We start from the raw sequence: 13,186 nt of genomic DNA, 5'->3' as shown, positions 1-13,186 counted from the left end.
AGAGTTCCCCACGTTTTTTTACAAACTCTTTAAAACCCTCGCCCGGCGCAGCGGGCCAACCTCTTTGTACCCAACCAATCACAGTTCTTATCGTAATGTCCTTATACGAAGCCCGAGCCACCTCTTTGGATGTGACTGGGCCAGAGTCCAAAGAGTCAATTAGCAGAACTGGTATCCCGGAGTGGGGTCTTGATAGTCTCTGGTAACGGGCATCTGCTCAGGCGTCTGCATGCCCTAATTCCTTTCCTGGCCAGTGTAGTAATTTGTAAGAATACGCTGCCAGGAAGATAGTCCATCGGGTCAGTCTGGGCGAAAGTGCCACGGGCGTTGGGCGGTCGCCTGCCAACAGACCTAGCAAGGGTCTATGGTCCGTGATGATTTCAAAATCACGACCAAATACATATTCATGGAATTTCTTTACTCCTGAAACTATAGCCAAGGCTTCCTTATCAAGCTGACTATAATTCCTTTCAGTTGATGACATGGTTCGGGAGTAGTATGCAATAGGGGCTTCTGTGCCATTTGGTAACCTGTGGCTGAGCACAGCTCCCACCCCATAGGGAGATGCATCACAGCTTAACACCAATGGCAGTGTGCCATTGTATTGGATAAGGAGGCTATCACTCGTTAAGAGATTCTTTACCCCTTCGAATGCCCTAGCTTCCGCCTTTCCCCAAGACCATACAGCCGTCTTTGCTAGTAATTTATGCAGCGGCTCGGCTACTGTTGCCTTATTCCTTAAGGATACTCCGTAGAAGGTGGCCAGACCTAAGAATGCCTGTAACTCCGTTTTGTTCTTTGGAACCGGGGCCTTCCTGATGGCCCGTACCTTGCTCTCAGTGGGTGAATCCTTCCTGTCTATCCGGTAGCCCAGGAATTCCACAGACTCAACCCCGATCTGGCATTTGTTCAGTTTTACCGTGAGACCGGCAGACTGGAAAATGCCCAAAACTTTTCGCAGCCTTACCCCTAATTCCTCTAGATTTTCAGCGGATACCAGTACATCGTCAAAGTATGGTACCACCCCTGGTAGTCCCTGCCATAGCCGCTCCATTAGGTTCTGAAATAACCCTGGAGCCACACTAACCCCAAACTGTAACCGGGTACACTTAAAAGCCCTCTGTGAGTCACAATTGTCTGCGCTTGGCTGTGCTGCTATCTACGGGCAGCTGTTGATAGGCTTGGGCCAAGTCTAGCTTGGCAAAACTTGCCCTTGCCCCATTGAGTGCAGTAAGTGCTGTACCACCGGACGGGTAAGCACTCTTTGCAACGCTTTGTTAAGCGTTGCCTTGTAGTCAGCGCAAATCCGGACCGACCCGTCCGGTTTGACTGGGGTGACTATAGGGGTCTCCCACTTAGCATGGTCAACTGGCACTAAAATTCCCTGGTTTACTAGCTTGTCCAGTTCCCGGTCAATTCTGGGCTTTAGGGCGAACGGGACCCTCCTAGCCTTTAGACGAATAGGGGCAACTTGTGGGTCTAAGTTAAAAGAGATAGGGGTCCCCGTGTACTTGCCCAGGCAGTCTCTGAAAACGTCCCCAAACTCCTTCATGAGTGCGTCTTTGAGGTCGACTTCGTTTCTGAAGATTCCAGTCACTCCCATGCCCAATGCTCGGAACCAGTCCAGTCCCAACAAGCTTGGCAGGGTCCCATCAACGATGGTGATGGGCAGAGTTTTCTTCAATGGTCCATACTCAACGTGGACGGACGTTGTCCCTCGAACAGGAATGCGATTCCCTTGGTAGTCTTGTACCTTTAATTTCTGTGGCTTTAGCTTGCGCTTTGCGATGGCGGGTAAGGCTCTCACGAGAGTGTCCCAGGACATGATCGTGATCGATGAGCCGGTGTCCACCTCCAATCGGCACGGCACCCCCTCAATCTTTGCCTTTGTAAAGATTTTTTTCTCTAGGTGAGTTGATGCGTGACCCACTCTCACGACAGTCTGATTCAACTTCGCGCCTTTTTTAAACTGACCACTCGCGGGCCGCTTTGCCGTTCCCGCGCTCTGATTGGCCGGTTTGAATTTTTGGCGGGAAGGTTGGGGAGCTCGACAGACCTGTGCTAAGTGCCCCTTCCTTTCGCATCGCCGACAAGTTGCATCTTTAAACCTGCATTGTTGTCGTTGGTGTTGCCCTCCGCAACTCGCGCAGTCACCCCGGTCATCTTTCTCCGGCCTCCCGGTGTGGAAGACTCCTTCCTCCTCCTCACCGTCCGATTCGGCCTGGACCTCTTCATTGTGGACCGGGGTTGATTTCGCACCAGCCGTTGGTGCGACCTGCTTTTGTAGGCTTTCCGCCGCTTGGGTAGACATCTCGTGAGCCCTGGCTTCGTCCAAGGCGTTTGCCAGCGTTAGGTTGCTTTTAGACAGCAGCCGCCTCCGCAAACGGATGTCCCTGACCCCGCGGATGAGTTGCTCCAGCAATGCCTCGTCCAAGTCTCGGTACTCGCAATGTTTTGAGGCTTTCCTCAGGGCGGCCATGTATGCGCTGATGGACTCGCCTTCTTGCTGTCTGCGCCCCGAATTCAACCGCTGCACATACTTGGATGGCATTGGTGCAAAATGGGCTTTAGTAAAGTCTGCAGAGTTTGCCACGGTACCGACTGTACCGGCGTTGGCTCGCCAGGATTCTGCGGTGTCGAAAACTTCTGGACCGCAGTGGCTCAGGAAATAGGCTCGTTTCCTGTTGTCTGAAACTCCTTGAAGTTCGTTCGCCTCGAGGAAACACTCAAACGAGCCATGTATGACCCCATTTTTCCTTAGCTGGGTCGAATGGCGCTGGCGGTGTGTAGCCGGACATCGCTGCTTTCCGCCTTGTTTGCTGGGTTCACGTCTTCCTGGTGAGTTCAGCTCTTTTCCTGGCGCTCTTAGCCTCGAAATCCCATCTTCGTCGCCAGTGTTAGATTCGGGCAATAACGAGGCAGGAGACCAGGATAGTGACAACAGCTCTTTACTATATGGTGAACCCAGCAACCAGTGCCCGGGAAAACCTCTCCTTATATACAGTTTAGCCGGTGGCTTCAACCAATCAGCAACGTGCTTTTTTCCCGCCAAAACTTTTAAAGATACATTACAGGGTGAGCTCCCGTTACTTATCCCAGCTTCTGCCACCCTAGCAGTTTGAAAGCATGTAAAAAATGCAAGTAGAAAAATAGGGTCCTACCTTTGATGGGAAGGTAACAGCGTTCCATGCACCTTTGGTGTTTAGTCATGCCAGCCACATGACCCGGAGACCAGAGGTGGTATTCAGCAGGTTCTGACCAGTTCTGGAGAACCAGTAGCGGAAATTTTGAGTAGTTCAGAGAACCGGTAAATACCACCTTTGACTGGCCCTGCCCCCATCTATTCTCTGCCTCTTGAGTCCCAGCTAATCGGGAGGAAATAGAGATTTTGCAGTAACCTTCCCCTGCCATGCCCACCAAGCCATGCCATGCCATGCAACGCCCACCAAGCCACGCCCAGAGAACCAATAGTAAAAATTTTTGAATCCCACCACTGACGGAGATGTCTTCAGACAGTGCTGGCTCTTCGGCTTTGAAATGGAGATGAGCACCACCCGCTAGAGTTGGGAACGACTAACACATATGTGCGAGGGGAACCTTTACCTTTATCTTTTACAGAATTAAACAAAAGTGAGGACAGGTAAAACGTGTGGGTTGTTGTTACTCTCAAGGTAGATAAACTTAGTCAATCAATTCTGCAGCTCAACCGTGATCATAGGTCAGTGTACTTATGGTGAATGGTTTCTGATTTGTTTTTGCTATGATGACTGCTGAGGACCTAAATAACACCTTTGAGTTGCCCACTGCAGCCCCAATGAGTGTTATTTGCAAAGCAAATATCACAAAAAGCCACCTTATAAAGATTAACATTTTCTTCCTACTCAATCCGTTGTGTAGCAGCTTGTCAACGCACTTGTGTCAAAGAGCCAAATGACAAATTAAAATGCCCTTAGATGGCATGAGGATATGTGATATAATCACTGGGCTAAACAAAAGAAAAGAAAGTCTTTTCAGTGCTTCGTTTTATTATAACTGAAGCATAAAAAGTCGAATAAGCAAATGTCTATTAGCAGCCACCTATTTATCAACTTAACTGCTAGAAATGCATTATTGAGTTTGAGCGAATTTGCTCAAGAACTACAACAGGCAAATGAGGCACATGAAATCAGTACTGCTATACACTCTATCTCCGTGAAATGGCACGAGTGCCACAGGTGGCACACAGCACCCTCTCTGTGGCACATGAGCCATCGCCCCAGTTCAGCTCTGCACAGGGGGCTGAGCACATGTAGGGGCGCATACGTGCATACGGGGGGGGGCATGCGGGGGCCATGTGCGCATGCACAGGGGGCAGGGCGCATGCACAGGGGCGTGCTCACATTGCATTTTGGGAGTTCAGGCACGTGCACGAATTTGCACACACGCACGCATGCTTTGGCACTTGGCCAGGAAAAGGTTAGCCATCACTGCTCTACATGTTTCACGATCACTTGCATTGTCTGTTTTGTAATATCAGAAAATCATGGAAACAAACAACAGAGTCAGTGAGTGTGGAACGTTTGATAACGTAAAACAACTAAGAGGGGTGCCTCAGTTTCGGAAGCAGTATGAAAATAATAACTCACATACAAATATTCTAATTGTTTGTTGAAAGAAAAAAACTGCATAGATGTTTTATAAAATTCAATATGCAAAAGTATCATTGGCAATCAACCCAGAGGCTGGTTTATACAAAACCTAACAAATGCATTTGCATATTGGTTACACTCAAGTTGCTCTCCAACAACCTTTCGCATGGGCTATTTTCTCTGCAGTCGTCCAGAACTACAAATTAATATAAACAAACCGATGAAGTGCTCCTTCCCAAACAAAAGAGGTAGCCATCATGAATGGAAGAAAACAGATCCTACAAAGCAGTAAAAAAAATGATTGCATAGTTCTTGACATAGGACTGTAACAGAGCCTACTTTTTATGGTTGTAAGTTGTGAGGGCCGTAAATGTGGTCAGTCCAACTGATTTTACAAACTTTTGCCTGGCAGTCATTAAAACAATAATTGTAGACTGTTTGTTGAAATCATTAAACAAATATTTGACTCGCTATGGGTGCAGTTTTGCTGAAAACCTGGAAATAAATGCCAATTTTGGCAAAACTGCAGTCATGTGACTGCAGGACATTGTTAATAACAATAGCAATAGCACTTCGATTTATATGCCGCTTCATAGTGCTTCACAGCCTTTTCCAAGCGCTTTAGAGCATATTGCCCCCAACAATCTGGGTCCTCATTTTACTGACCTCTGAAGGATGGAAGGCTGAGTCAACCTTGAGCTGGTCAGGAGCGAACTGCTGGCAGTCGGCAGAGTCCGGCTGCAATACTGCATTCTAACAACCGCACCACCACAATTCTTAATGGCTGTAAGTGCAACCAGTTGCTGAATGCCCCAAATTCACTAGATCACTAAGTGACTGGTCATAAGCGGAGGATTACTTGTACAAATTCTATTACCAACTCTAGATTTGAAGGGTGAAAATGGTTGTTGCATTGATCCTTAACCCAAGAGTAAAAATTCTGATTCTGGTATTATAGCAGCAGTATCTCATAATTTCCCAGGGGGAAGGGAGAAATCCATCTGGCTTGTAAAACATTACCATTATCTGCTTGAAGTAACTTCAAACTCAGTAAAGCATATTTTGGCCAAGCCTTCAGAAATTCTATTTATGCAATAACCCTTTATATATATCAACATAAGTTCCCATGGTCACGTGATCAAAATTCAGACACTTGTAAAGGGCCTGCATTTATGACAGTTGCAGTCTCTCAAGAGTCAAATGATCAACATTTTGCAATCTTCTGACAAGCAAAGTGAACGGGGAAGCCAGATTCATTTAACAATCGTGTTTCTAACTGAACAACTGCAGTGATTCACTTAACAACTGTGATAAGGAAGGTTGTAAAATGGGGCAAAACTCAATTAACAACTGTCTTGCTTAGCAACAGACATTTTGGGCTCAATTTATTTTATTTATTTATTTAAATTTATTTATTTAGTTTGTCAAGTATGTATGAGAAAACAAGTATAAGTATGAACATAACATATAAACATATATTATATATATAATAAATGAATACGAATACATGAGAACGTTAGGACAGGGAAGGTAGGCATGTTGGTGCGCTTATGCACATCCCCTTACAGACCTTTTAGGAATGGGGTGAGGTCCACAGTAGACAGTTTAAGGTTAAAATTTTTGGGCTCTGAGGTAGTGTATTCCAGCCATTGACCACTTTGTTGCTGAAGTTGTATTTTCTGCAATCGAGTTTGGAGCGGTTTGAATTTGTATTGATTGTTTGCCCGTATATTATTGTGGTTGAAGCTGAAGTAGTCATTGACAGGTAGGACATTGTAGCAGACCATTTTGTGTAACTGAGCTTAGGTCAGACCACAGCCAGCGTAGTTCTAGGTTGTCCAGGTCCAAAATTTCAAGCCTGGTAGCATAAGGTACTCTATTGCGAGCAGATGAGTGGAGGACTCTTCTCGTGAAATACCTCTGGATTCGCTCAATGAATGTCCGTTATACAGTGTGGATTCCAGGCAGATGAGCTGTATTCGAGAATTGGTCTAGGAAAGGTTTTGTATGCCCTGGCTTGCAGTACAACGTTACTGGAAAAGAAGCTTCGCAAAATTAGGTTAACAACTCTTAATGCCTTTTTGGCAATGATGTTATAGTGAGCTCTGGGGCTTAGATCTTTTGAAATGAGTACTCCTAGGTCCTTGACAGAGTGAAGGTCGTCTACGAGGTTGTATCCACCCAGTTTGTATTTATAGTGTTCTGATTTTTGTTGCCAATGTGTAAGACAGAGCATTTGTTGGTAAAGATTCGAAGTTGCCAATTGTTCGACCATTCTGAAACAGTCAAGGTCACTTTGTAGGGCAGCAATATTGTCAGTGGAGTTAAATAGTTTTACATCATCAGTGAAGAGGACGCAATTGCTTATAATATGATCAGAAAGGTCATTGATGTAAATTAGATGAGTGGGTCCTAAAACGCTTCCTTGGGGTACACCACTGTTAACTGATGCAGGGTTTGATAGGGCACTCCTTATTTTGACTACTTGTTGCCTGTTTGACAGGAATGCAGCTATCCATTTGTGCAGGGATCCTGAAATGCCGTAAGATTATGCTTTTTCAAGTACCTTTTCCTCTTGTCTCTGAAAGACCATTTTTAAAACATTTTTGCTACATGGTGGATCAATGTGTATAGCATATTGTACTTGGACACTTGCCAAATGCTAATTGCTATCAGGGAATATAAGTCTTAGCCCATGCAGTTTATAATTTAAGACCTGGCACAGAAAAACAAGGAATAGGTATTGGACAAATATATATATATAAAAAACTCCTTGTTTTGATATCTAGTTACTGATTTTGTGAAACGGACCTGGGAGTGAACAAATTGTGAGTGGGTTTTAGAAAGTGTGATTTGAAGAAAGATGAAAATGCTTTGGCTTTCCAGAATTCTCTCTTTAAGCTCTTCCATGATTGGGAGTTAAAAGGCAGTAAGAAAATTAAGCAAGAATTTCCTGGAGGACATCAAGACCTTGGCTCCACGGTCTGTCTTCTCCACCTCTAAAATACAACACCTGTATCTGTCTTTGATGAATGCCCAGAAATTACAAGTGGCACAAAATGTGGTAATGAGATTTTTAAGCTTTATAGTGTCTGGGGATATTATAAATAATGATCCTAAAACTTAACGTCAGTCATCTATTTAATTCTGGGGTGGTTTTGACCTCTTGGCTCCACATCTGCTTTCAGAATGTAGGCAGAATTGCAAAGTCTATTTTTCTGAAAAATACACCTTGCCGTCATCTTTTGCCCCATGTGTACAGAGGTAGATTTGTGAAACATTAGATATATTCAACTCTGAATAGAGAATAAAATCTCACCAGGAAAAAAAAATAGGATAAAAATGATATACACGAAGTATTAGATATATGCAATGAACAGACAATAATATAACTTTTATATAGTGATTTGTTAATCATTCTACAACTCTGCTGTTCTAAGGAGAAATTTCCTAACCGTGAGAACGATTAACCAGTGGAAAGGCTTGCATTCAGAAGTTGTGGGTCACTGGAGACTTTTGAGACTGGATAGTCACTTGTCTGGAATGGTATACCATTTAAAATAGGTGGCTGTCCAGTTTCTTCTTGAAAACCTCCAGTGACAAAGACCCCACAATGGCTGTTCCACTGGTTAATCGTTCTGTCAAGGAATTTCTCCTTAGTTCTAGGCTGGTTCTCTCCTTATTTTTCCCTCATCCATTGCTTGTCCTGCCTTCAGGTGCTTTGGAAAATAAGTTGACCCCCTCTTCTTTGTGGCAGCCGCTCAGATACTGGAATACTACTATCATGTCACCCCAGCCCTTCTTTTCCCTAGACTAGCCATACCCAGTTTCTTACAGATGGTGCTTGACTTACGACCATTCCTACTTATGAATGACCTCCCCAGAAGTACTTACAACAATGTTCTGAAGTTCTAACAGCAACCTACCCAAAATCACAAGACTGAATTTTGGATGCTTGGCAACTGGCCCATATTTATAGCTGTTTGTAGCATCCCACTGTTACATGACATTTTATAACATTTTTGATAAAAAACAGCATTTACTTCCGGTTTTCCACAAAACCAGTCCATAGCGAACAATTGGTTCCCTTAACAACTGCAGTGGTTGCTTTAGGACCATTGTGTTCACTGAACAACTCTCTCACACACACACAGAGTTGTAAAATTGAGTTGGGCATGTCAAAGACCTGCTTTAATAACCGTCATGACTTACAACTGTAATGCACATGCTACATGTTAAGTTGAAGACTTCCTACACTCTATCTTGCTGAGTGACACTTAGAAATAGGTCTGTTGTCCTATTAAAATAATAGTAATTTATAGATAATGTAATAGCAGGTTTGTCAGTGTTGCTCACAGCAGGCGCAAGAAAAACTAGTAAGTATTGGGACCATGGCATTGAATTATTGTATGGGAGCCAGCCATTTTTCTCCACCTGCTATTTTAATTAACAATGATTAATCAAACTTTCCGCTCTGACATTTTCCAAGGAAGGAAGCAGAATCAACAAAAACACGTTCCTTACAAAATAAAGGAACACTCTGGTGAATAGCAGAAAGCACCTTTTATTCTTTCCATACTGCACAGCATTTTGTCGTCTTCTAACAGACAACTAAGCAATTTAACTGACAGTATGAAGGTTTTTGTTTTTCAAAAAGGTAATTACTAAAAGTCGGTCACACCTTCCAATTCTGCCCCCAACTATTGACCAGGGAAGTGAATTGCCTTTGCTTTTCACTGGGTATATATCTTTCTGTAGATATGCTCCATGGCCATTGAGAAGAGTGGCAAAATTTCTTCAGAAATTTTGATGCCAATCAAGGGCATATTAGTGTGAGCGCCTATTAGGTTGGGCTATCTGGGTGCCCATTTTGTGACCAGATGCCTTCCTGCATGAGGGGATAGCCTCTTAAATGTTATCATTGGATGAATGTAGTTTGTCCAGAAACTATCTCTCTCTCTCTACTTGCCTTAGTAATTACTCTAGACAAAACAGGATGCTCCCTAAGGAACCAGTTCATGATTTTGATGTCTCTCTACACCTACAGCTACTGTTAGATATATGCAGATGGAAGCCAAGACTGGAGCAACCTTCCCCAATACCAAGTGTCAGTTGTGGACCTACCTGTAGTAGAAAACCTTAGCACTGGTACCTATGTCCGTATCACCAGTAGCTTCATCTGCACTAGCTTCACTGCCAACTGCCAGCAGTTTGATCCTGACTGGCTCAAGGTTGACTCAGCCTTCCATCCTTCCGAGGTGGATAAAATGAGCAGATTGCTGGGGGCAATAGGCCGATTTTATAAACCGCTTAGAGGGCTGTAAAGCGGTATATAAGTCTAAGCACTATTACTATGGAACCCATGCAGCGTAGCATACACGAAAAATGCAACTGGTGCATAATGCAGGTATCAATCTATTGGCAGGTAAGAACAACTGGAACCATAGAATACTAGTGTTGCAGGTGCTACATTGTTTGCCAAGAGGCTTCTGAATAGAATTCAAAGAGCTGGTCATCATTTGCTTGTGTTCATGTCGGAAGCCCTGAGGCGCTTCTAGTTTGAAAGGATTAACTGGTGACATCACCATTGCCCGGGAACTCCTTTAATGTAATGTGCCCATCAAAGTGGTACTTATTATCCACTCGCGATTACTCGCTTTTGAATTGCTAGGCTGGCAGGAGCTGGACTGAATGATGGGAGTTCACCCTGTTACACAGCAGCAGTTGGGTCTTGAACACTGGCTCGTCATGCAGTGATCTAACCACGTGAGCCACCGTACCTCTTGATCATCACTTACAAACCCTACAAGTCCCAAAGGTGCTTTTCCAAAAGGTAACTGGACTTTGTTTTTACTTGGAAGACGTTTCGCTTCTTGTCAAAGAAGATTCTTCGGTTCGGACTGAACAGTGGTGATGGAAGAATTTATATTCTTTTGCAGTCATGTGAGCATTAGCACTCTTTCTGAGGATCATGGAGGCCACCCTCAGTCACCTGAATAATGCAAATGGGTGTGGAGCTTTCTTGGAACTGCTGAAAGGACTGTTTTAAAAAGGAAATAAGTGGGGTCACATCCTTCTCCCCCTGTTGAGAGACAGCTGTTCTAATCTTAACTGCCTTTTTTGGTTTTTCAAACCAGTGGTCCTCTGTCCAGAATGCGGACTCTGTCTTCAAAAGTGACCTTTATCTTTCAAACGCAGATGATGTTGTGACTCGTCCTCCCTCCTCTCCTCAGCCAGGCCCCTCCTGTCTCCAACCAGGCCTGTTATCAGACTCAGAGTCTGATAATGAAGATGAACGGCCTGTCATGCCTCCAGCCCCCGGCCCTGGCCCCATGCCCGGAGACAATTCCAGGAGTGAAAGGAGTAGCCCAATAAATCTCACTCATACAGTGTGTGTTCCTTTCCAGCCAGGTATTGGAATTGCTCGGGCCTACTCCTTCTGACCCCTCCCTTTCCCAGACAGCAGTTCCAGCTGAAGACAATTCAAAAAGGGAGGATCCTCGCTTCCGGAGATCTGAGAGGCGACGCCAGCAGAAGGAATGGAGGGGCAGGCCTGGATAAATGCTGAGCCATGGAGCCACACCCCACAGCCTAATAAAGGATCTGTTTTTGGCATTCCAATCTTGAGTCAAGCAAAGTCTTATCGAGTTTGCTGATACTGGACCCTATCGCTGAAGTCACAACTTGGACTTCTGCCTGCCCTGATAAACCTCGAAGGAACTTGGCAAGCTGCAGAGGCTTCGTTGCCAAATTTGTCACGGACTTCCTTGGCTCGTTCGTCGAAGTGGGGGGTGGGACACGACAGATGGACTGCTGAACTGTGCCATGCATTTGTGAATTTTTTCCTCTGATATACAGATCTGTACACATCTCACTGCATTGTACTGCATATATCACATTGCTCAGTTTGTGTCTAGGTGTCTTATCCTGGGGTGGGCAAGCTTCTGCCTTAGTGTATTTTTGAGTTTCAAGGGTGTATGTATATTGTGTTGGTTGTCGCCTATACCAAGTTGGCACCCAGATAGGTTCAGGAGCGCCTGACCCCAAGAGAAATGATTCATCCAATGAAGACATCCAGACATGGGATACTCCTTTCCTCCCTTTGGAAGATAACAACAGTCTCAGTTTTGCATGTAGCCCCTTGGGAAAATTAACTGCCCAAACCTGATTTACATTGTTGTTTGGAAAGGATCATTATGAGTTTCGAGTGCAATTCTAGTGGAACTCCTCTGGTGCTATATAAGAATTTCTAATCTACCCGGAGTCCATGTGGAATGGGTAGTAATGGAAATGCCATAATAAATAAACATACGTACCTTTATTAAATTATTGAATGTTCCTTTAATTAAATTATGCCCTATAGGTCTCAGTAAGCTTAAGAACATTTCACTTACTGTTGAATGGCGGACTGATCTTTTGTTTAATTTGTTTGTGCAGATTGACCATTCTTTCTTATCTGCTTCTGCAGCACTCTGCTGGTAGGGCTTTGTGTATCTCCTTATAACATTAAAGAATAAAAAGCAATTTCATTCTGCTTGCAGAGACTATCCTCCTCCTGTCCATGCCCTGACTCCAAATGTCCTTCCTATCTCAATGTGATAATGGAAGAGTTCTGTTACTACCATTTCATTGGCTTGCGAACCTGTTCTTTTTCTGATTTCAGATAATCGTCGTAGAGTTCTCTCAGATGCACCAACAATTCCTCCAGATTTTCTCCTGTCAGAGCAGAGAGTGGGATGACTCTCTGCTTCACTTGCTCCTGAAGGAGAGGCAAGTTGTTTTTGGATTCCGGAAGATCAAACTTATTTGCAACAATGGCATGAGGCATCTTTGACAAGCCAACTTTATACTGTTCCAGTTCATACTTCAAGGCTTCCAAATGAGCCCAGGGCTCAGCCACAGAGAGATCCAACACAAAGAGGAGAAAGCAGCAGCGTTCTATATGTCTCAGAAAGGCCAAACCAAGTCCCCGATCTTCATGTGCTCCTTTTATTATTCCAGGGATATCTACAACTGCAAAAAAGACAATAACAGAGCAATAAAATTCTGGTTGTTGGAGAATGATACAAAGAGGAAAACTGCCTTGGGAAAAAAATCAGCATCTGGATAGCTGGAGCAGTTTTACAGACCCTGGAAATTATTAAAAAGAAAAATCAAAAACTTCCCAGAATCCTTGTTCAAGAGGCAAAAATTCCCAGAATTCTTGTTCAAGAGGTAATGATAGAAAATTGGCTGTGTTGGCATGATTATTTTTTCCACCAGAGAAGCCCACCAAAGTTTTCCAGAACTCTAGGATTCCATGGAACATTGTTTGAAATCCTAGAGGACTGTGGGGCAGCTGGATACCCTCATGTTCAGGACCCCTTGGTTAATTTGCAGTTGATATACAATGAGAGACATTCAAAATACTTCCAATTTTTACAAGATCCAATCTGGGTCAGTTACCAGGACCAGAGGTGCTATCAAGCACTTGCCTCTTAAGTACTTGATAAGCTGGTGGCAGCACAAGCAAACAACAGCCAAAGACTTACTGTATTTTTCAGAGTATAAGACGCACT

General features: G+C 44.2%; 1 protein-coding gene across 4 annotated transcripts in view; it reads right to left on the bottom strand.

The window, feature by feature from the left end:
- MTG2 (mitochondrial ribosome associated GTPase 2) overlaps positions 1–13,186 on the bottom strand; it is a 56,775-nt gene that overhangs the window by 33,988 nt on the left and 9,601 nt on the right. Inside the window, exon 5 of one of the 4 annotated variants that reach the window (XM_058177749.1) lies at positions 11,548–12,641. The exons of 1 other annotated variant lie outside the window; for it this stretch is intronic. In XM_058177749.1, the coding sequence (XP_058033732.1) occupies positions 12,247–12,641 (395 nt within the window). In that variant the 3' untranslated portion in view covers positions 11,548–12,246. Of the gene's footprint in view, positions 1–11,547; positions 12,642–13,186 lie in introns of those variants that run through there. 2 more of the 4 variants (XM_058177746.1, XM_058177747.1) reach the window with 2 other exon arrangements.

The sequence above is a fragment of the Ahaetulla prasina genome, chromosome 3 (assembly GCF_028640845.1).
Source record: "Ahaetulla prasina isolate Xishuangbanna chromosome 3, ASM2864084v1, whole genome shotgun sequence".
In the NCBI taxonomy this organism is placed as follows: domain Eukaryota; kingdom Metazoa; phylum Chordata; class Lepidosauria; order Squamata; family Colubridae; genus Ahaetulla; species Ahaetulla prasina.
Note: the sequence above shows the minus strand (reverse complement) of the source record. Positions and strands in the feature narration are given on the sequence as shown.